Here is a 24,119-nt window from a genome sequence, read left to right as displayed (position 1 = left end):
GCAGCCTCTCCTGAAAACGCAGCAGCATGGCTGGGAACTGGGCTTGGGGGGGGCGGGGGGGCGGGGACGGGGCTCCCCGCCCCCCCCCAAGCCCAGTCCCGGCTCATGACTGATGAGGGCTGCGTGCCCTCCCACCGCGCTGTCATTGGGCTGGAGCGGCTTGTGGGCGCGGTCGCGCCGGCTCCGGAAGGGCAGCGCAGCGGTGGGTGGTGAGCGGCCCCGGGGGTTCCCGGGTAGCGGTGTTGGGTGGGTTCCGAGGTCATCAACCGTGCAGGGTAGGCGGCTGTTAGAGTCGTTTCTGAGTTTGTGGTAGCCCTCAACGTCTGTCTGCGCCTCAGGTGCCTGGGGTGGGGTGGGAACCGTGGCGTTTAGGGCGGCGGGTCCGTACAGAGCGACTCAACATAGCCGCGATGCGAGTGAAACATCCAGGTGGTGCTGGTGGGGGTTTCCCTGTGGGTGCGAGGGCTCGAAGAAGGAGGACAGGCTGCTTTTGAAGTGAAAAGTTAATATACGGAGCCGTGGCTGAGTGCGCGGAGTGGCTAATGTTACAGTGAGAAACGGCCGGCCCTTTGCAGTAACTCTGTTGGGATCCCCGCATCCAGCCGATTGGGAATCGTGGCTTTCCTCGCCTGAATCACGTCATCCCTTCGTGACATCTGGTCGAGCTCTGTTTATCTAGTGCTGTACCGGGAATATAGAGGCTCCTTCATGGATTGCTCTGCTAGTGGACCCCCTCGCAGTCCCCTCAAGGGATTTGATACAAACTGTTTAAAATATCTGTGGGCTTCAAAATTCAAGTGCAAAATGTGAAACTAATTATAATGACTTCTCTCATCTGTATCTGTGTTACTTTCTTCTCTAGAAATGGATTCCGAAGCCCTTAAAAAATACTCAGCGTTACATCCTAAACCTGCTGGCCTTACTCTTCAGTATGGCACCGCTGGATTTCGCGCCAAGGCTGAACAGCTCGATCACGTCATGTTCCGCATGGGCTTGCTGGCAGTTCTCAGGTCCAAAGCTGTGGTATCTACTATTGGCATCATGGTTACAGCATCTCACAATCCTGAAGTAAGAACAACCTTTTCTTTAAAAAGAAAGTAGATGTGATTAGTCTGGTGGAATCAAAGCTCTTCATGGTGCTGAGAGACCAGATTCTGAAGGCACTTGGACCTGCTTAAAGCACGTGTTTAGCCTGCTCCCTCTAAATATCATCTCTGGCATGTTTGAAGTTACTTTGCCCCGTACACACAAGCGCCACTTTCTCTCATGTGGAAATACTGTAATGCAGGAAATTTGTAACATTGGCAAGCTAGGAGTACCCTTGAGAAGAGATAAACCTTTGAGCAAAATCTGCAAGTTTAAAAAATAAAGAGATGCAGCAATTACAAATCAAGCGTTTAGACTTCTGCTGCTGTGGAGCATTCCAGGTTATTGGAATCTCCCCTTATGTCACTTTCATGTCAAATGAATTTCATACCAAAATTATAAGCGGAAAAAAGTAGCTTAGTTAATAGGCTGGTTACATTACTTTGGGGGGCTTGCTGGAGGTTTAAATAAACAGCTAAGCTACTGCTTCCCAGAAACACTCCACATTTGAAGAAGCAATACGATTGAACTGTGTCAGCTGTCTTCAAAGAGATTTTATTAAGTTTCCCACTTTTAGACTTACTATCTTTTGTTCTTCTTTCTTCTAAGGAAGATAATGGCGTAAAGCTGGTTGACCCTCTTGGAGAAATGCTGCACCCTTCCTGGGAAGAGTATGCCACACAACTAGCAAATGCAGAGGAGCAAGAATTACAGAAAATAATAACTGAGATCTGCCAAAAAGCAGCAGTGAACCAGCACAAAGATGCTTCAGTTTTTATTGGTAGAGACACCAGGTAATTACAAAATGCTCTGTGTGTGTGCTGCTTTTATGGAAGTGCCAACTTTTGTTCATGGGTGCTTTTGAATGTTTAGCCCTCTGCAGCCAGATTATGCCTTTTTTAATGCCTAATCTGCTACCTTTTCATTTATGATTAGAGCAATAAACACAAGTTTTCCAATGCTGTTCCTATATTAGCTTCCCTGATAGTTATGAGAACTTCCTAGTACTGTTTCTGAACAGCATGCTTTATTGTGGGTTGGGTTGGTTGGGTTTTTTTGGGGGTACCGTGTGATGTCCACGTGTGTTCAGCAGTTTATTTGTCTTTGTAATTCTCTGCGGTTGTGGCTTTCAAACTTCTTTATTGGGAGGTGCCTAGAATAGGAAAAGGTATGGATTTGTTGATATTGAATCTAAGTCTACTGGCAGGAGGCTTGTAGAGTCTTCTTCCACATGTGCTTCCTTCCCAAGTCCACACATAAATGTCCTCTGCAAAGGTTATCGGTTGTATTTGTTGTTTTCTAGGCCAAGCAGCGAGAAACTTTCACAGTCAGTGGTAGATGGTATCTCCGTTCTGGGTGGTCAGTACCATGGTATGTTAAACTTTTGCAATTCTAGTCTGATTGCAAGTTTTTATGTAAACGTGACTCTGTTATGTAAACGTGTACTCTGTTAAAGCCATTTCCATTTTTGCTTGTAACGATCTGCTTTCACCATAGTTGTATGGCTTTAACACAAGGCAGGGGGAGGTTTCATCTCTTTGTTACAGAGCTTGAAAAATTTCATATGGATTTCATGCACTGCATTTGTCTGAGAGTAGCAAATACTGTACAACTTCTAAGGAGAAATTGATTTAGTATTCTGTTTCTGAATATTGTGCCTTTTATTTTATGCTAGATTATGGTTTGGTGACAACACCACAGCTACATTACATGGTCTGCTGTCAAAACACCCAAGGGCAGTATGGGAAAGCAACACTGGAAGGTTATTACGAAAAACTATCCAAAGCTTTTATGGAACTGATAAAACAGGTGAATTCTGTGTGTTGTCATCTTCATGCAAATGTACAAAACGACTATTTTCTGTTTGTTAGCCCTTTTGGGTCCAAAGTTTTGAATTCAGCATGCCTCTAGGTATGGTTTCGCTAGGGTCTGAGCTCACTTTACCTCTTCCTCCCTTGTGCTAAGTCTCCCAGCTCTGGAGAGAGTCAGAGGCATCTGAAGATTGACTGTGCTAATGGAATAGGAGCCCTGAAACTATCAGAAATGGAGCCCTACTTTCCAAAGGAGGTGCTCATTCACCTGTATAATGATGGAACCAAGGAGAAACTCAATCATTTATGCGGTGCAGATTTTGTAAAAGTTCACCAGAAGCCACCTAGAGGTACGTAGTCAGTAATTTTATATCCTTTTACCTCCTCTCCAGATCGGAAAGCGCAGGCTTGAGCAATGGCTTGTCATCTTCGAATAAGTTGAGCCCCCTGTTTCTTACGAAGTGACTGCATGAATGGTTCTGCTTGTGCAATGGAAAGAGAATCCTATGGCTGGTTTTGGCACATCCCTAGTTTATGTTAGTCTAAATTTTTTGGAGGGCTACAGTATGTCTCCGGCTGGCTGAAACATGTTTGACAATCTGGTCTCACTGTTAGGCTGGTGGAGTCCAAAGGTCAGTCAGGACTGGCTTACATTTATTTACTTTACTTCCCTTTGTGTTGTCAAGAACATTTACATTGTGGGCTGGGGCTGCAGACACTTTTCCGGGTTCCTGAGGAAGAGCTGGGATAATTAACAGCTTGGTGCCAGCAGACTGACCGATTGACATAAACCAGTGAGGAAATTATTTGATCCAATTTCCTGCAAAGTATGTGAAAGAAAATCCCTGAACTGAGGGAGCAGGCTGCTTTGGATATTAGATTATTTAAGGCTAAACTGGGCTCTCCATTCGACAACTGCACTCTCATAACATCTGCTAGCCAAATCTGAATACCAAGGTGTGGTGTCATTTCCCACTTGCTATGCTGCTTGCGTGTTGGAGAAATGTAGGAAGGGGAGCAGCACAGCGGCAGTGTGTCACATCTGGATCCTGGCTTTAACTGGGACTGAGGGGAGACACCTTGGTCGTTTCCATGCAGGGATGTGCTCTGAAAAGAAAATGCGGTTTCATAAGCAGTTGCTGAAATGAATGATCTAATTTCTCTGAAGTGTAAGCAGTAACAGCTTTCTGTTTAAAATCATAGGGGGTCTCAACCTGTTAAATGTTGCACTTGCCATTACCTCATGCTTTAGCTTGAGGATCAAAAAGGCAGAGGGACGTATTGTCCTGTGTCACTGTAGGCATGCAGGAGAAGGAACAGGCAAGCTTTGGGGTATAATTTCCTGTGCTCTGAAGGACAAGGTGTCAGCAACGTGGGCCAGTTTTCCTGTCTGCTTGTGTACTAAAAATGCATTTTTCCAAAATGGGGTTACAGGATGCAGCGTGTCATTTGGAGTTCCCTGCTGAGTTCTTGACAGACTCTGAAATCAGCCTAGGCCAGCTGTAGACTTCTGGAGAAATAGACTCTGAGGTTAAGGTGAGGAAGGATCTTGGCCAGCATCTTAGAGAAAAGCAAGATGTAGAATCATGGAATGGTTTGGGTTGGAAGGGACCTTTAAAGGTCATCTAGTCCAACCCCCCTGCAATGAGCAGGGACATCTTCAACTAGATCAGGTTGCTCAGAGCCCCGTCCAACCTGACCTTGAATGTTTCCAGGGATGGGGCATCTACCACCTCTCTGGGCAACCTGTTCACCACTCTCATCATAAAAATTATGTTTCCTATATCTAGTCTGAATCTACCCTCCTTTAGTTTAAACCCATTACCCCTTGTCCTATCACTACAGGCCCTACTAAAAAGTTTGTCTTTGTCTTTCTTATAAGCCCCCTTTAAGTACTGAAAGGCTGCTATAAGGTCTCCCTGGAGCCTTCTCTTCTCCAGGCTGAACAACCCCAACTCTCTCAGCCTGTCCTCGTAGGAGAGGTGCTCCAGCCCTCAGATCATCTTTGTGGCCCTCCTCTGGACTCACTCCAACAGGTCCATGTCTTTCCTGTGCTGAGGACCCCAGAGCTGGATGCAGTACTCCAGGTGGGATCTCACCAGAGTGGAGCAGAGGAGTAGAATCAGCTCCCTTGACCTGCTGGTCATGCTTATTTTGATGCAGCCCAGAATATGGTTGGCTTTCAGGGCTGTGAGCACACATTGCTGGCTCATGTCCAGCTTTTCATCCACCAGTATTCCCAAGTCTTTCTCCACAGGGCTGCTTTCAGTCCCTTCGTCCCCCAGCCTGTATTGATACCGGAGGTTGCCCCAATCCATGCACAGGACTTTGCACTTGGCCTTGTTGAACCTCGTGAGGTTCACACTGGGCCCACTTCTCAAGCTTGTCTGGTTCCCTCTGGATGGCGTCCCATCCCTCAGGTGTGTCAACCGCACCACTCAGCTTGGTGTCATCTGCAAACTTGCTGAGGGTGCACTTGATCCCACTGTGTCGTTGATGAAGATATTGAACAGTACTGGTTCCCATATGAACCCCTGAGGGACACCACTTGCCACTGATCTCCACCTGGACATTGAGCCAATGACCGCTACCCTCTGGATGTGACCATCCAACTGATTCCTCATCCACCGAACAGTCTACACATCAAATCCATATCTCTCCAATTCAGAAAGAAGGGTGTTGTGGGGGATTGTGTCAAAGGCCTTACAGATGTCCAGATAGACAACATCCGTGGGTCTTCCCTTGTCCACTGATGTAGTCACTCCATCATGGAAGGCCACTAGGTTGGTCAAGCAGGACTTGCCATTGGTGAAGCCACGTTGGCTGTCTCGTATCACCTCCCTGTCCTCCGTGTGCCTTAGCATACCTTCTAAGACCATGATCTTCCCAGGCACAGAGGTGAGATACTTTAATGTACCTTCATAAAAGAGCAATTCATTTTTGTGTGGCATTGCCATGTCTGGTGGTGACTGCTTCCTACATATTTCTCTATTGGCATTAAGTGTGGAAAGTTTTTGAGGCAGCTACTCCTTATGCATTATATACATTGTTGCATAAATAGAATATCAGGCAAACTAAACGTGAGGTATTTTATAGGCAGCAGATCCACTTTGTGCAGCTCTGAGAAATCTTGGTTGCTTTGGAGTGGGGTTATTTTTTCAATGGTAGGATTTGTGTGCCATCTCCTGCTGTGACTGCACTCTGGTGATGGCTTTGCTGGCGTGAGGGTGCGTGCTTGTCTTACATGAGGAAAGCGTGTCTCCTGTGTGAAAGGAAATGAAGGTGCAGGTCTGTCAGGTGGGAATAGAATAAAATTGAACAGGCTTGAAATACTTCCTGAAGAAAAGCATTTCTGATGCAAGGGAAAAAATAGTTAATCCCCAGGTGTCTTGGAGCGTTAGGTACGTAGTAGTGTTATAGCAAGAGTGTACGCTCTGTGGTGGCTGCGGGTGTGTGGGGGGGTGGGGGGTGTTCTGCTGCTGCAAGGTTTTTAACCTTCTGCCAGAACTGAGATTCAGCACTTTTACTTCCAAAATTCAGAGATGTGACTACACACAGTAGTTCTGGGACTGATTTTCATGCACATCTGGGGAGAAGGTGTAGCATAATAAATGTTTAGAGAACCTGCATTTTTGATATTAGTATTTATATTTTTGATCTAAAAATGCGCTTTTCAGATGCCATTCAATACAGCTTCCCTGTTGCAAGTCTCCTGATAGTGTCTGTTTTGGAGCGTCAGTTTGATGTGAGTCTGCACGGAGCTAATTTCCACGAGATCCACACTGGGACTAATTTAAACATTTTGTATCTTTTTTTTTCCTATCTCTAACTTGCATTTATAACTCTGTGTGCACTAGGGCTAGACATGAAGCCCAATGAGAGATGCTGCTCATTTGATGGCGATGCAGATAGAATTGTTTATTACTATAAGGACGCAACTGGCCATTTTCACCTAATTGATGGAGATAAAATAGCAACTTTAATTAGTATCTTCCTTAAAGAACTTCTTGCCAAGGTAACTGTAACAAATGAAATGAATGTTGAGACTTTAATTTGGCAAAGTGTAAAATATTCTGAAGAAGCTATGTTGGTTTGGATATACATGGTGTCTCTATCTACCTGAAGTGAACCCAGTCTAAAACGAGATCAGTTCTGTACCTCCTTGCTATGGCCAAATGTTCCTTTTGCAAGGGCGTGACTTCCACACTCCAAATAAAAGTCTGAGCACTGACATTTTAACTTGGAAGCTTTTCTTTGTGAGAGAGAAGTTTTCCAATTTCTGTGTACAAAGTACTGACATTCTGTTCTCTTTGTTTTGGTATCTTTCATGAATTTTTCGTTAATTTTGGGTTCAGTCCTTTAGTGAGCATTTTTGTGAAGCTTTATGAGGGTGGGACATTCTATTTGCATGAGAACTTGGTTGCGGCAGTCACGGAGTTTGTATGTCATCGTTCCAAACCCACTATCTGTTGCATAGCATCCTGTTCTCATAGGAGATACAGAGAAAGAACTTTTCTTTTTTTCAGAAGTCCTCTTTGACTTGGTGTCTATGACACTAAACCTAGGCGAGCTATCCTGGTTTTGTTTTCTTAGAGTCCAGCTCATTCCTTACTCTGTGGCAGAGAAGCTGGCCAGCAAGGAGAACTTGTGGTGGCCACCAGCCTTTGCTTGCTTTGCACTGGCAGCCTTGACTTTACTGCTTGTGTATATGGCCTCATGTAACTGTGCATCTGACCAGTGCACTGAGCTTGCTGAATTTGAAAAGGGGGTTTGGAAAGCCTAAGCAGCTTGGAGAGCTGCTTCAAGCCAGCCACAAAAAAAATACGATGTACAAAAACTTGAACAAAATTCATGTTGTCTTAAACATGTAGAAGTTGTCTGTGAGCTGGTGCCTCCCTCTGATGCCCAGGAGTTTTAAGTGTCTGTAGGAGAACATATGTTTAATAATTCTGATTACCCTTCCATTTATCCTATTCCTCTGGCTGTGTGCCTGTTGGACAGTAAAGCACTTTTCTTCTTGGATTGCTCAGGTGGGACAGACCTTAAAGATGGCAGTGGTCCAAACAGCATATGCCAATGGGAGTTCGACACGCTACCTTGAGGAAACACTGAAGGTATTCTCCTTTTATTTTTTTTTTTTTCCTGGTAGTTTTCTGCAAATTTTGTTTACTGCAAGTTTGTTTACTTTTAAAATAAATGCTGCAGAAATATGATTGGTAGGAAAACTTAAACTAGGCTAAAATAAATGCCTCTTTCAAACCTGCAGTGGTGAATAAATTCTTGGTGGTAAAGTAGATGCAAGAGAGCAAAGCTGAAAAAGTTCTAGTCAGCTTTTACTAGTTTAAAAAAAAGCTTGGCAAAAGCTGAACAAAATCCCTTATTACTTCTGGAACAAGTTGAGGAATTTATGGCTTTGCAACGAAGTGAGTTGCAGTAATGGCTCCTTGATACTTTGACACTGGTTGTTTCATTTTCTGCAACAGGCTAAACGCTCTTCACTAGGGAAATTGCGCTACGGTATTATTTCAGTCTGGATAGAGATCTGGTGTGTTCCCTGAAACCATAAAATGAATTGGGGTTGTTGTGGTTTGGGTTTTTGTTTGTAGTTGGATTTTTTTTTGGGTGGTGGTTTTTTTGGGGTTCTGTGGTTTGGTGTTTGGTTGGGGTTTTTTTGTTTGTTTGTTTGTTTTGTTTTGTTTTGTTTTAATCAGCCTTTATTTCCACCTGAAGAAGTTAATTCAGGGCTTTTTAATTTTAGTGGGCAATTCTAGCTCGGAGGAGGCAGTAGCTGTGAAACACAGGCTCGTTTGTAACAGCCTACCCAGCTTGGTGCTCAGTGCCAGTCACTTCACCTGCAATTCCCGTCTTCTTCTGAGGAGACTCTATAACACTGTTCACATTCTCTGCGTATCCTTGGGTTGCAGGTACCTGTGCACTGTGTCAAAACAGGAGTGAAACACTTGCACCACAAGGCCCAGGAGTTTGATGTTGGTGTTTATTTTGAGGCAAATGGACATGGTACTGTAAGTACGAGCATGTAATGCATAAGATCAGCCAATATGTACAAAATATAGTTGGATTAGCTTGAGAAAGCGGTCTTTTCACTCTCTGCTTACATTTATAAACAAGACTTTTCTCTCCTCGTTTGAGACCAGACTTGCTTCCCCCTTCTGTCTTAATCATAGCATTGTCACCAACTTTCTCTGTTTTATGTGGGCATGGGAATTCATGGTAGGAAACATTAATGATGATCACTTGGGCTTACACAGTAAAAGTTTTTTTCCTCGTTGCTGCACGTAGCCTAGTTTGTCATGTGGGCTGATCTTGCCGAGCTCTCTTTTTTTTTTTTTATTCTAGGTATTATTTAGTAAAGCTGCTGAAACTAAAATAAGACAACTGGCAAAAGAGGAGAAAGATGACGAAAAAAGAGAAGCTGCGAAGGTGCTTGAAAATATGATTGACCTGATTAATCAGGTAAAAACTGAGAGAAACACATCCCTGGGGTGACAGTGTGGGGCTAACCCTGTTTGTGCGTCTCTGTCAGACTGCTGCTAGGGACCACCGGGGCAGGAAGGAGGGTGCCATGGTAGAAGGGGCCAAGAAGAAAAGGGCAGGAACAGTCATCTCTCAAAAGAGGTGATGCTTTGTTACAAATGGGTGCCTAATGCTTTTATCTGGTGCAGCCTTCTGGGTTCTGGACTCAGAGAGGGAGGAGATATCACCAGGTCCCCATGCTAAGGTGTCACTTGTTCATGATTCAATAGCAAGTAATCCTGCATCTGATGTTTTTGCCTAACCTCTGCAGCATGGGAGGATGGGGAAGTTCCAGTGCCCATGGCCACACAGCCCTGGGACTTCCTGTCTCAGCACAGATGTTATTCATCTGGGGCAGTGCCAAATGGTACTTCTCGGGCAGCTTTAAGCGTCCTGACCCCAGGATGAGGATGAGGTGCCAGTCCTCCTCGGGAGAGGTGAGGGCTGTCACCAGTCCTGGGCAGAGCTGCATAGGAGTACGCTGCTGGTCTCCTTAGCCCAGGGTGAGCCTGGTAAGGAGGAAAGGAAAACCCAACTACCCAGATGAGGCAAGTCAGCCTGGCTGCATTTTCACTCTCTTCAAGTGGAGCTTACTGATGAAATCATGTCTTTGTTTCTTCACTGTTGACTTCTCCAATACTTATTTCCTTCCTGTTAACAGACAGTTGGTGATGCTGTCTCAGACATGTTGGTTATTGAAGCGATCCTGGCTTTGAAAGGTCTGACTGTGCAACAGTGGGATGCCGTCTACACTGACCTTCCGAATCGGCTGCTCAAAGTTCAGGTGTGTTATACGCTGTGCTGGCTCAGCTGGTGGCAGTCTCTTGGGTCCCCACTGTGAGCAGCTCTTGCCTGCATGGATTTAGGTAAGCTTTATTTTAGAGCTGAAACAGCCCACTGAAGGGCAGAAGTAGGCCAAAGAAGCCATGAAACAACCCAGAAGAGGGACCAGAATTTCACTTGGACTAAAATAAAAATATGACTTATACAAATGATGAAATAATAGCCAACTATGTTAAATGGAAAACCCTGACCAAAACTGTTCACATTTTAACTTGAATTTCTGTCTTAACTTTCAAATTAGAAAAATCCTGTTTCTCTAAGGCCCCTGGCTGTGGGGTAGCTGGATTTTTCTTGCTGTGCCACTCTGTATAACTTGACTATACAAGCTCTTAATTCTTTATCTTCTCCAATATTCAAAGAGCTTGAGCAGTGCAGGCTCCCATGTGGTAGCATGCTATTAGACACAGTAAGGGAGCTCTGGGCTCTAAATTAACCAGAGGAGAGATCCCAAAGTGTTTGAGTTGAGTTAAGCAGGGAGCTCCCACACTGAGCGTTCCTTCGGGCAGCGCAACACATCAAAACCTGAAGTTCTATCTTACCCGTGACCTTTATCATGCTCCTCTCAGCCAATTTATTTGCATGCTGGAGCTGTATGATGTTTCTGATGCTGCAGGTTGCAGACAGGCGAGTTATTGACACAACGGATGCGGAACGGCATGTGGTTACTCCTCCGGGACTACAGGAGAAAATTGATGCACTTGTAAAGAAGTACAAGTTGTCACGAGCGTTTGTCCGTCCATCAGGAACAGAAGATGTAGTCAGAATATACGCTGAAGCAGACACACAGGTCAGAACTTAAACATATGGAGTGGATTTGTTTATGTTAAACAATCTTCTGCTTAACATTGGGTGATGGAGGGAGAGGTACGCTTACATACTCTTCACTTTAACACATTTAACAAGTGCTAAAGTCAGAAAAAACCCCTTAGTGATCACAAAAAGTCTCTTTGGATTTTCTTTTGTTTATAAAAAGTGATGTTTAACCTTCTCAATGTTAAAGGCAGATTTGACATAGATGATTTTGAAAAGAAAATCAGTCTTCTGAGAACTCAGGGTTAAGACGAAAGTTACAAAGTGGCTAGCCTGTAACTGCATGATTTTGTAAGAGGCAAAAAAACAACAGCAGCCAAAGTTTTTTTAAGAATTAGTCCACACATGAACTTAGAGGTGCTCCTGCCCACTTCTTCCCGCCAGCGTGGCCACAGTGGCAGAAGATGCCTTGGGGTGACAGAGCTATATAGGGAGCAGACCACTTGCAAGAAAATGCTCGCCTTAGTGTCACCTATTTGCTGTAACCTTCTCATGCTGACACTAACCAACTTTTAAAACATTCTACAGGAGAACGCGGATGCCCTCGCCCATGAAGTAAGCCTGGCTGTTTACCACCTCGCTGGTGGAAAAGGAACACCACCCCAGCCTATATAACAAATGATACAGCTGCAGTTAAAGTTCTTAATTTGACTTACTTTTTAATGTTACTTTCTTTACCAGTTGCTAGTGTGGACACTACCCAACCCTTCCCAAGAATAGCAAGGATTAATCAGAACTGAGCAGAATATTATTCTTTACCCCTGCTAGCAACTTACCTCTTAATGAGATACTCTTGCTGCTGAATACTCCCCCCTCTGCGAGTTTGTCTAACTTCTGAAGCTGAAGTGACTTAGAGATGACTCGCTTCTTGGCAGTCAGTGGCCTGGTCACATCCAGGAAGAATTCTGTCCCCCACCCAGCTTATTTCACAGGTTATTGCCCCGTTGTTCCTGAAGTCCAACTCCCACACTCTCAGTGCAACTTGCTGTAGTGGCGTTTGACTCGAGCTCTGTTGTGACTGCGCACGTGGTAGCTGTGGAAACATAATTCCCCACCTTCCCACAGCAACTGAATCGTCTGTGGGCAAACAGTCTAAGGCAGAGGCTGGCTTGGTCTTGAAACCTCAGTTCAAGGGGGAAAAGCTATAATGGAGTATCTGCAAATGATATCTAATGACAATGCTATTGCAATCATATGTTAACTTTTATGAAATTAAAGTATTGCTTAGAAAGCAATTTGCAGAAATCGTATTTATAATCACTTTTAAGAGGGAAGAGACAGAGACAAGTTTGTCTTCTGTAGCCCTTACTACTCCTCATCAGTGTGAAAGAGCTGGGCCAACAGGATATAATGTTTTAAGTACACAAGTATCCTCATCCTCATATTTTGGTTCAGAGTATCTACCTATGACCAATGTCTTTTTCATTGTAGTCTTGCGTTAACTCCTGACATGATGGCATTTTCCAGATTGCTAAATAAGCACAAGTTTCCATGGAATTAAAAAAAAAAGATAAAAATAAACTAGAAACAAATTGAAAAAATGTGCACCTTGTATTTTTTTAGGGTTTTTTTTTTTAAAGACAGAACTCAAGACAACAAAACATGTACTGTAAGTAGTAGGCACCATAATCAATATGAGCCACCAATATTTAAACTTGATTCAGGCCACATCCAGAACTTTTCTCTTATTTACAAATATTTAACTTAAATACAACATGAAGTATTTCATTACATACAAAGTAAGAAAAGAATGCTATACAACTGGGAAAGATACAGTATTTCATTTAAATAGTTACATTACATATAAGCTGAATAGTAAGCGTTTGGTTCATGTTTTTATGACACCTTCAAGAAAATCCTTCTCAACCATTTCTTCTATCTTTTGTCTTGCTTTACTGGAGAAGGTCTTGAGGTTCTCCATTTTTATGTCCTTACTCGGAAAGCAGTTGGGGTAAAGGACAGGGCTCCCTGAGTGTCCAACGCATCTGCTCGTCACTTTGCTGTTAAAAACTTGGCTGAGTACGTTGAAGAAAGGCAAAAGCTGCTCAATGCTGCGAACAGTGTAGATGGTTAAAAGCAAGTGACCTGGTTCCCAACTTAGTGTTTTCCCTGAGCTGTCCTCCTCTGGGTTTTTCTGTAAATACAGAGAAATGGGAAATAGTACAGAAAAAACACAGGTAAAAATAAGACCAATGCCAAATAAGTTATCTTTCCCTATTTAAAAAATATTTGTCCTATCACTGGAATACACACATGCTGGAGTGCCCGCTTCCCAGGCAGATCTCCTGCTCCCCCCCACGCAGCAGCAGTGGCCGGGCACATACAGGCTGGCAGCCAGTCGGCTAACGCTACTGGGAAAGCTGCAGTGGGTGTTTGAGTTTACCCCTCAGCACGGGGCTGCCCCAAAGCAAGGCAGCACCCTGCCCCAGCACCCGCCGCGCTCCCCTGCGGAGCTGCTCCTGGCGCAGGATCCCGCTGGCTGACAGAAACAGCCCAAGCTGGTGCAGCTGCTTCCTGAAGCAGGCTGGTCTCTGGTAACACTGGCACTTCACCCTACTGCCAGCATTGGTGACAATAAACCCCAGAGGAAGTTAAAATAGAAAAAAAAGCATTTTCACTCTGCAGCTGGAGTTCAGAATTTTCAGGAAGAGCAAAAGCAGTGCTGTTTTTAGGATCAAAAACAACACGCATGGAGGCTCTGAGCAAACACTTGAAGTTGTCCTCAAAGGGAAACAGTTCAGTCACTCACAACAAGTTCTCAGAAGACCTCAGTTAAATCCTCCCATGAAATTGGAGGTGTGTTCAAGGGAGAGAATTTCAGGAACCCCACCAGCGAAGGCAGCAGTCACACTCCTGATGCTCACAGGCATCTAAACTAAATACTAAATAATACTAAAATACCTGAGCACCAACATCCAGCTGCTTAGATGGTACTCTCCATGCATTTCCTTTCCTTCTAATTGGCCCCTGACCAGCGCCTCCCTCCCGCTGCTGAGGCAGGGGTCCGAGACCCCGCAGGCTGCGCCGCTCCTGAAGAGCCGGCTTTGTAACAAAAGTGAACGAAGGGGAAAGAACAGCAGTGGGAGCAGAGCTTAAGGGAAGGATTACTGATCCCACAGCCCTTGAGCAAACAGATTTTCTTCAAGAGACGATACTTTAGCGAATAACAGTTTTTGCCCTTTAAATAAAACAGCTGTTTTTTGCAGTTCCATTTGACAAAAAACAATTAGGTTAAAATTAAATATGAACATGATTAGTAATTTAATCTGGTGGTATGGTGCTCTGTCACAGGAGATTACTATTTAGCTCTACAAGTCTGAAGAAAAGAGCAATGAACAAAGGGAAGACTGCATTCCAACACAGAAAGAGTTGTTGATGCCTCCTACTTTTAATGACGTTACTAGTTTTTAAAGTTTCTCTTTTAAAAATTTCACATTGGATTCACAGAAGAGAGGCTTTTCAGTACTGGTTCTCTACCATGCTTAGTATTACCCAGAAGTGAGCACGGACTACCTCCAGCAAGCAGCAAGCATCAATGTTACACAGCAGTCAACCAAATACTAACTCTCTCTGAGCAATGAAATACAATCAGTCCAAGCCATTTCCTCACGGCAGTATCTTCGCAAACACCACTAATCCCTCAGATACATAAAACAACAGTTACTTTGACAGAGACTGGATTAGGGATTGTGTGTTTCATGCCTGCTGTTTGGCAAAAATTACTTCATTATTTCATTTTACAATGATTTGATATCATAATTCTTAGAACTAACTTTTTGTAACCTATTTCATATAGGAAACCAACTTAAAAATAATTTTATAATTTATTTATAAAAATAAGGGCCTCTGTGATTCTTCCACTTCAAAAATCTCCAAACTTCGTCCTCTAACAAGACTGATCTCTCAGTTCTTACTGAAAGCTAAACACTGCCCAGGGTCTTGAGGTGATGGAATTATTATGGCAAGCTTGTTTCACAACTCAAGCATCAAAGGCCACCCTCACCTGATGCTTGGCCATCTCCAATCCCTCCAAAACCACCGTCTTAAAGTCCTCCTGTTTGTCCTGTGGAAGGAAAAAGGAGAACTTTCAGCCTGCATTTCATATAGCAAAATAATACTTTGCCATGAAGGCTGTGCAGTTGCTTGGTTGGGTGCTGTGCTTCAGCTAGAAAAATCACCTGCCCCAAAGAGTCTGCGGGCCAGAAACGGCAGACTCTGAGGCTAGCGTAGCCAAGACGCTATTAGACAGTAACAGCACTGCCAGTTTGTTCTTCTGTTTATTGCCAGGAGTGCCGAAGGAGGTTTTTAAGCTGTGTCCTTCAGAGAAGGGAGCCTGAGCAACACCGTACTACATGAATCTGAGCATTAGTCAGAGTGCCCTTAAGGAAAATTAAGATCCACTGGAACATTTTGCTCAGAAACAGTTATTTTCTAAGAAAAACCCGCAGCTATATGCAACAGTATTCTCCTGTGCACGAAGAAGAAATGGCCTGGAAGTCAGTATTCATTGCCTCATGTTTGTCCCATCCTGATACCCCTAGCTATGGTTCACAGTGTGCAACTGCTGCTGCCGTGACTAGGGGGTTCCAGAAATTCCAGGAAGTTTTCTGTATTTTTGAAGCATACTGTGGGACTCCTGACTTCAGGCATCCATCTCAACATGCAGTACTTATCAGCATGTATATTTTGTACATCAGATGTAATTTAAAATTCATGCAGAGAGATTTTTTGGAGTGTGACAACTTTCTAACAGGTATAGCACACTGCACTGAACATCAGGGTTAGAGGCTGTGCCTGATTAGCAGTCAGTTAAAACTAATTATTCCTTTATACACGTGAGAAGAGAAATTTAGTCTCATCTTCATGGTTCAAAAACATTAAAATGAAGAATCCAGGTGTGCTTCAGATACTCGTTTTATGCCCTATAGTTGTGAGCCTTGCTTGAAGAGTTCAGATCTGTCTGCAACTAAGTTCTGCCTAAATTTTATGTAGCCACTTGTAGTCTCTCTTACAGGAGAGACATGGAGCTGTTGGAGCAAGTCCAGAGGAGGGCCACGAAGCTGATCCGAGGGCTGGAGCACCTCTGCTATGAGGACAGGCTGAGAGAGTTGGGGTTGTTCAGCCTGGAGAAAAGGCGGCTCCAGGGAGATCTAATTGTGGCTTTCCAGTACCTAAAGGGGGCCTACAGGAAAGCTGGTGAGGGACTGTTTATCAGGGAGTGTAGTGATAGGACAAGGGGTAATGGGTTTAAGCTGAAGGAGGGTCGACTTAGATTAGAAATTCTTCCCTGTGAGGGTGGTGAGGCACTGGAACAGGTTGCCCGGAGAGGCTGTGGATGCCCCCTCCCTGGAAGTGTTCAAGGCCAGGCTGGATGGGGCTTTGGCCAACCTGATCTAGTGGAGGGTGTCCCTGCCCATGGCAGGGGGGTTGGAACTAGATGATCTTTGAGGTCCCTTCCAACCCAAACCATTCTATGATTTTATGTCAGCAGTAGTTTCTTAAATTCAGCAGCTACAGGAAGCTGCCAGTGCTCCAGCCCTGACAATGGCATCTACTTGGAGGGAAACCCAAGAATGAAACTTCAAAGCTTTCTCCCATATGGCTTCGAGCTTCCTCCCTGTTTCCCTGGCCCACCCAGCACCCTTCCCCAGTGAAGTGCCTGCCCAGGAGGGCTCTGTCCTCACAGCAGGAGCAGCAAAGTATCTGACAGCGACTTTCTTACTCCCTGGCAGCAGAAGGGAGCTCCCTGGGACAGGCTTGGCCAGCTTCCATTAGCTTTGTTAGCAGATCAGGCCTCCAGCCCACCCACACCAGGGTTTTAATATACCTCATGCACCAACAGAATGACAACCCTAGTTCTGCTCCCGCTCTACAAACTGCGCAGCCAAGATTTCTCCAGAAGTGTTTCTACTGCTGTCTGCCTTCTTCCATTCATCGTAACTGCTTCGGGGAAGAAACTCAACCCTTCCTGGTGCTGCAGAGTCTCAAAATCCTTGATTCTGTCATTTTTTAAGAATGCAACAGTTTTCTAAATACTTACATGTGATTATTATTAATAAAAATGCTTTTCTACTTCAAAAAGGTAGTTAGTTATACTAGTATCTACATATATGACTGGCTATCTGAAAGTGATTTTCTGTTAAAATGTATTAGGTACTCAAGCATATTTTACTTTTTACTCATATAATACAAATAATACTTTTAATTGGAAACTCCAAAGTCACTGACCATAGTCGTTTTTTTTGACCACAGCAGGTTTGTTGGGTTTTTTTTGTTAGTTTGTTTTGATTTAGTTTTTGTGGGTTTTTTTTTGTTTTGTGTACCTACATGCAGTTTTTGCCTGATGCTGACTTGAGATTACTCTGGTAGGAATCTCCCACACCAGATAACTCCTTTCTATTCTTCATTATTAAAAAAAAAAAAAAATATCCAAAACCAAACAGTGCTGTAAGTTACTGTACATGAAAGTTTTCAATGAAAAGCAGAACTAGAAGGAAGTGACATACCTTTGCTTTTTTTCGCAGCAGTTTTGCTAGACGCACCACATACGGTTTGAATTCCCTCTGATGTGTACCCTGTCTTCGTACTTCCAAGCCTGAATCATCTGATGCTTCTGGAATAAAAGCCCAACGATACCTGTCATGAGATAACACAAGCAGACATTATCCTCAGTGAACATGCAGGCTTTTCTGCTAAAAATCTTAGATCTAAAAATATGAGTGGATGAAGAAATCTGGTTAAGTAAAGAAAGAGGAGGGTAAAAAAACCAAAACAACAACAAAACCCAAGCCACACAAAAAACATCAGTCTTTGACAAGAAAGAATAGGAGAGGCACATTCTGAAAAGCAGGAGGTAACATGGCTGAGAATGTGGCATTGTCTTTTTCCTTTAGAGATTCTTAAAGTATTCAAGGATGCCAAGAGCAAGATAAAGCTGAGAAGCTAAAAACATTAGTAGTCACATCTTCATTATGTGCCAGAGAACTGAAACCAATTCTGAATTATAACATAAGTTACTTAAAACATTTTGCTGCACATTTGCAATGCTTACTGTAACACAGAGAATGTTCTCAATATACCACGTTTATAACAGAAACTCATTTTACCTATTCATAGGCCAACCTTCCTGCACTGCAAAGACAGGCTACTTGCATTATAAAGAAAAATCAAAGCTTCTGTCCTTAAAACTTCAATCCAAGGCTCCATGAGAACACCATAAAAGACAGTGTGATTCAGCATGACTGCTGTCTTTCCAGAAATGCACAGTAATGACCTACATAAAACTAGGTTGGCTAATGATGGGGATTAGGACAGCTTGGAGAACTGAACAAGAATTATGAGGAAAATCCCCAAAAATAAAGTAAATGAAGGAACTTTCAAAATAAGTTTTAGATTTAGACATACTACAGGGCACAAACTGACACAGTGTGTGTGAGTCCTTCCATGCTCTAGTCCACACGAGCGTCTTTTATATAACAGGATAATAGAGGTGACCAAATGTCTGCAGAGCTGTGCCAGGGCAGCAGCTCTCACATGGTCACCACTGCCCAGACTAAAGGAAGAGAGGACATACATTTGTCCTTGGTGGCCTCTCGTTTCTAGAGTCTTCAGCAAATGCCAGTTGTTTGCATTTATTTTTTTCCCAAACGGAACAGGATTGCAGATGCACTGAGGAAGCAGTTTGCACTCACATTACTGACCAAGAAAAACCCATCGGGTCCCCTTCACAAGCAACATCTTCCAGACAGATCACGCAGGAGTATTTTAAGTGAGTCATGCTGAGACAACATACAGTTGTCTGATCTCATGCATTAGTCACTGGGACGTGTGGGTGTATTTTGAGTTCTTAGACATTACTGCAATTAAATACTTTAGAAATAAAATACTTGAATAAATCACTATTACTGATTGGCCTACAAGAGTGGAGAATCTCTTGCCATGGGCTAAATCAAACCGGGTTGAACTCATTTGGTGTGTAGCATCATATGCTCTGGGGACCACTCTGACACTGGGATGGAAGGAACTGTGGGCTGCCCCAGATGAAGGCCACAAAAGGAAAGGAAATAGGAAAACAAAGATTCTTATACAGTAGAATTTTACCAAGAGGCATGGACAAACATCCAAAAATTTGAATGACAATATCTTCTACTCACATCTGAAACTGAGGCAGGTTTTCAGATGGTAAAGCTAGGGCCAAGTCCAGAAATTTGCAAGCAGACAAGTACAGGTTCAACCATCTCTGGCTATTGTAGGATGTGGAGAAACCATTGCCGCCTGTGTACGTCGTCTCCAGCCCAGCAACAGATGGGCCAGAAGTTCTGAAATAAATTATAGCAGGCAGGTGAGTCACAACAGCCTTCTGCCACTATGGGAACATCATCTTTTTTACTTGCCTTTAGAAAGACACAACTCTTATTTATCAATTTAATCCTGAATCCATAAATCAAACCAGAACATTGCAAGTTTATGCTATGGGTGGAGTTTTGTATTTTTATATAAACTGTTTTTATAGATATATAAAAAAGATTAAAAAGTGAAGAACAAGACTTGGGTATGTAACTCCTGTTCTTTTGAGAAATCTGCCTCTACCGCTAGCATTGACTGAAATTGGATCATACTGTACAGAAGGTGGATGGGATAGAAGTGGACAACAAACCAAGAGAAAATACCTACTTCATCTTTATGTCTAACACTAGAAGAAACCACATTTTTATTTAGGAAAAAAAAAGTGCATCATTCTTACTTAGAATAAGTGTATGATACAGAAAAGCCATAAAGTCATGCCATGCATATTTTAATTGCAGAAGCAGTGTCATTTTAGCCAGGAAAACACTGTAAGAACCAATACACTTGTATTGCATAATTTACCTTTGGGGTTTATGAGTGATCTGACAGTGGGATTTCTTTTGTTTTGTCCTGAACAGTATATCCCTGGTACTGCAGTCAGACTGAATTACCTTTTACTTGTCCTTCTCATTTGAGCTTGACAACTCTAAGACAAATTATTCTAAAGAATGGCTCCAATTGCCTGTCAGCTTGCCAGGAGATTATTATCAAGCTAAACAAGTGGGAAGTTTGTAAGTTTACCTGGAAATGTCTTCATCAGCAGTGAGCTCCTGTTCCATCAGTAAAAACACTTGTACCTGAAGATCAAATGCTACATTTTAATACCATTTTTTTATGGACTGTGACTCAGGAAAATGCTGTAGGGAGGTCTGAGTAATAAGCCTTGGAAGAACTGTTTGGAGCTTTTTTTCCATTCCTGGATGATGAAATAACCCCCTCACCTATGAGTGGACACTGGCACCCTAAAGCTCTTCCATCCCTTATATATAGCCTGAGTAGCACAGGAGCCATAAAAAACTGTCTCTTTTATGACCAGGAAAGCTCCCAGAGGCTAATCCTCTCCTGTACTTAGAAAGAGAGCAAGACCTAAAGGAAATGAGAATAAAAAGAATCAGGTAACAGAGCAGTCAAGGTCAGGTGTGAATTCCCAGAAGTAACACAGTCCTGTCCACTGAAAGTAGTTCAAGCACTGTGGTAACTTGTGTTAAGGTCAGGGGATAGCACAGGATTCAGAGGGCCACACTGAGTAGAATAGATTTCCTAATATTTATACTATTGACATGCTCAACATTAAATGCATCTATTGCCAAAACAATGCACGTGATCTTTAAAATACTTTATGTAGCTGTTGTCCCTCTACTGTTTAGATCTGCGGCTAACTAAGGGCGAGGTTAGGCACCTACAGAGACAAAAAAAAAAAAAAAAAATCACAGCAGTGATTCTGATTTGCTATCTGTGTTAGCCAGTCTCTTGGGAACATCTTGGCTAACAGGCTAAAGGGACCACAGGATGCCCCAACCACTCTCCTCCATTCCCAAAGCTGAAACCCAAAAGAGCGCATCAAACAGCCAACACTGGTGATTCCAGAGGTAGCAGCTCTGAAAACAGATGTTTATCCTGTCTTGTTATGCAGAGTAAAAAAAAGAGAAAGAAGAAAGCTGAGTCGAGCCTTGTATAAATCTAGTTACAAAATTTCAGCCACAATGTGATTGGAATGACCGTCAACTGCAAATACAACATGGACTCTGACTCCTTTATGTGACTTCCTTATCCTCGTGGCTGGAGGAAGAAGGTTGAATGACCAGGAAAGTAGAAACAAGGAACACTGCGCAGAGCAGGAGTGGGAATGGTGGAGACAGTACACATATGAAGGTAGAAACTGAAGTAGGAGTCAGTAGGAAACAATGAGGACAAATGCAAATTTAATTCAGGAGACATCTGAACAACTTAAACAGCATAAGCCAACAGATACTCTATTTGGTTGCAAAAAAATAGATATCAGGACTATGAAAAGTCAGCTTTCAGTTTGTGCCCACTGTACATTTACATGCACAATATCTGGAAGAGATTTTCTTAAAAATGTTGAGGAGGAATGAGGTTGTGTCTCAAATTTGCAGCAGTCTTGCAAATCATGAATGTTACCTGCAACTCACCAGTTCAGTGATCATGGTTGGCCAAAGCGAGGTAAGGTGCTGTGGAGACATTCTTAAAAGCAATACTCTGAAAAACAGGAACACTTGGGAATGAAGGGTGGGCACCTGTGGCAAACGGAGGCTTTCTACCAGCCTTTCTGAAACAAAAAGCCAAGAAGGTTTCCTCAGTTCAGAATAATTTCAACTAGCATTTTTCCTCCTTCCCTTATTTACTCTCAATTTTTACTTTGCCACGTTTCTGTACTTTGCTACAGTTTTATTCTGTCAACATAAAAAATAACCACTTTCACCAAGCAATAAAGAAAAATGACAAACCTCAAAACAGTGCAGTTGCATATTTTGATTAAAGTTCTCCACGTAAATGCAATAGTGCATCTGGGAGTTTTGCTCATTTTATGCAGTTTCACCCATTACAGAAAGAGGAGTTAACAGATTCCAAACACCACAGCAACAGCCTGAACAGCTAGGATATACTATTATTACTAAAAGGCTGCATCATCATAGCACATGGGACATTACACAGGGATGATATGCTTTTATTTAACCATAACCACCTGTAAGCATTCAACATATACAGAGGCAGATATATAAAGAAATTTTTCAGTCAAACCAACACATGCACTTGGCAGTTCAGACCAGTAAAACCATCTGATATTCTGAACACCGTAAATCCAGCTACTGGGAAAAAAAACCAACTTCAAAGAATAAATCCTGGAACAAATGAAACAAGAAAGATGATGCAATTTACTTTCCATATGGAAGAAGAAACTAAAGTGTCCACCTTGGTAGCACTAAAAACCAATTATCTAGACACTGCTGCTGTAACTATTTGCACCATCTTAGAATAAAACCAAGCAGCTCTCATTCCCAATCACTTAATGTAAAAGGTCACTGGAAAAGATATTCTTCAGTGATAAGCAGGACAGATAAACAAAGCAGCACAAAATACAACTAGAGAAGTCAAGAATTTCAAACTTCAAGGTCAGCCTTTCTATTTATCCCTAGTTGATAGGTGTTTATAACTCAGATGTTCATATGAGAACGCACATTGTGGGTACCCAAGGACATTGATCAAGGTATAAAATGACAGATCAGTTAAGTAAACTGGATAAAAATCAACTGGTAATCACAAAGTCTGTGTGGTTTCTACTCATTTAAGACTGAAAATGTTCTAACCAAAATCTGCAGAAAAGTCACATCCAGCCACGGAAACAGTACCGCACACTGATATTCCAGGGGACAAATCTACCTGTTGTTACCCTGTCGTACAAATACTCCTCAGTTAACATCAGAGTCAGAAGTCCACTAAATGATACAGTTTTACTGACCTTGTATGTCTGGAAGGTATTTCTGGTATTGGTCTATCTCACTACTAAAAATTGCGAAAGCAAGTCTCTTCAGGAGCATAGCACGTTGTTCCAGCTCTACATCTCGGTTAGCAAACAGATTGAGTGAACTACTCTGAGCCACAGCCACTCGTGCTGAAAGAGAAAATACATAGTGCAGAGATGAACTTCGAAATTTCCTTTCTGTTTCACAGAAGGCACAAATAACTCTTAATTTCCTTGTATTAACGTAATTTCAAAGCAGATGTTAAGATGCATGTTTTGCAATTTGTATTTTTAACCACAGTGATTTAAAACACATGTTGAAATAAAACTTTTAAGTATACACAATAGCACCTGGGTTTGGAGGCTTTTGGGAGGGAGTTTAGCCATTTTTTAAAAAATGCAATCTGCAGGTATAGATGCTGAGAGGTTTGGAATGTGCAGAATCAATTTCTCCTTAAGCAGAGTTAGTGTCAGATCTTAAAAAAACCCAACAAACAAACCCAAACAAAATAACAACAACAAAAATCCACCCCCACCCGCTCTGCTTAATCAACTTTGCCATATAGGCAAAATTCATTGTGTGCCAGGATGGTCTCAAATTCTCAAATCTCAAAATTATCTTAGTTATGGATCTCCAGAAACAAGTGGTTGATGAAAACATGAAGAAAACCAAATAAATCAAACAGATTGGAATTAGGTGTTGAACAAATGCTTTCAAGATATTTGTTTTCCCTTTTTTTACCGTTTCCCTTGGAGAAAGTCACTACATCAATAAATACTTACTCATCAAATCTCTGAATGTGGTTTTGTCATGTGTCATCAAATTATCCATAATAGCTCTCCAACTAAGAGGAAGATTGTACACAAGTCAGAAAAGCAAGAAAAAAGCAGGAATTTACAGGACTATTTTCAGAGGTTTTTTTTTCCTTTTAATTCAGGCTAAGGCTCCCAATCCAAGCTTTCTGCTACACAGGTACCATTTACTCGGTGCGATTTGATCTGAAACCGTAACTATACTTTACAAACCCCCTTCTCAAAGAAAATAAGGTATACCATCCAGAGGGACCCTGACAGGCTTGAGAGGTGGGCCCATGCGACTGTTGTGAAGTTCAACAAGGCCAAGTGCAAGGTCTTGCACATGGGTCAGCGCAATCCCAAGCATGACTATAGGCTGGGTGGGGAATGGATTCAGGGCAGCCCTGAGA

The 24,119-nt window shown here is 42.7% G+C and overlaps 2 protein-coding genes across 14 annotated transcripts in view; one reads left to right on the top strand and one right to left on the bottom strand.

Moving 5' to 3' along the window:
- The first annotated feature begins 161 nt into the window (after positions 1–161).
- On the top strand, positions 162–20,541 carry PGM3 (phosphoglucomutase 3). 4 transcript variants are annotated; one of them, XM_075747597.1, is made up of 13 exons: positions 162–202; positions 863–1,068; positions 1,696–1,880; positions 2,390–2,457; positions 2,762–2,895; positions 3,052–3,247; positions 6,755–6,912; positions 7,928–8,011; positions 8,822–8,920; positions 9,255–9,371; positions 10,093–10,215; positions 10,888–11,061; positions 11,613–12,625. In XM_075747597.1, exons 2-13 carry the CDS (start codon positions 865–867, stop codon positions 11,697–11,699), a joined length of 1,629 nt encoding a protein of 542 aa, XP_075603712.1. In that variant the 5' UTR covers positions 162–202; positions 863–864; the 3' UTR covers positions 11,700–12,625. The 4 variants fall into 4 exon arrangements, with proteins under 4 accessions (XP_075603712.1, XP_075603713.1, XP_075603714.1 ...); XM_075747598.1 differs by having other exon boundaries at positions 189–209; XM_075747599.1 differs by lacking the exon at positions 11,613–12,625 and adding an exon at positions 18,201–20,541 and having other exon boundaries at positions 194–338.
- Positions 12,617–24,119, bottom strand: part of DOP1A (DOP1 leucine zipper like protein A) — a 68,374-nt gene continuing 56,871 nt past the window's right edge. For 6 of the 10 annotated variants that reach the window (XM_075747589.1, XM_075747585.1, XM_075747588.1 and 3 more), the window contains 8 exons: positions 23,698–23,759; positions 22,912–23,064; positions 21,584–21,720; positions 20,172–20,227; positions 19,238–19,402; positions 17,591–17,720; positions 15,088–15,147; positions 12,764–13,218 (listed from right to left, as the gene is read on the bottom strand). In XM_075747589.1, coding sequence (XP_075603704.1) covers positions 12,913–13,218; positions 15,088–15,147; positions 17,591–17,720; positions 19,238–19,402; positions 20,172–20,227; positions 21,584–21,720; positions 22,912–23,064; positions 23,698–23,759 — 1,069 coding nt within the window. In that variant the 3' untranslated portion in view covers positions 12,764–12,912. Of the gene's footprint in view, positions 13,219–15,087; positions 15,148–17,590; positions 17,721–19,237; positions 19,403–20,171; positions 20,228–21,583; positions 21,721–22,911; positions 23,065–23,697; positions 23,760–24,119 lie in introns of all 10 variants that reach the window. The other 4 variants (XM_075747591.1, XM_075747592.1, XM_075747593.1 and 1 more) reach the window with 3 other exon arrangements.

This window comes from Balearica regulorum, chromosome 3 (genome assembly GCF_011004875.1).
Source record: "Balearica regulorum gibbericeps isolate bBalReg1 chromosome 3, bBalReg1.pri, whole genome shotgun sequence".
Taxonomy (NCBI): Eukaryota; Metazoa; Chordata; class Aves; order Gruiformes; family Gruidae; genus Balearica; species Balearica regulorum.
The sequence above is the reverse complement of the archived record's forward strand: the minus strand, read 5'-3'. Positions and strand labels throughout refer to the sequence as shown.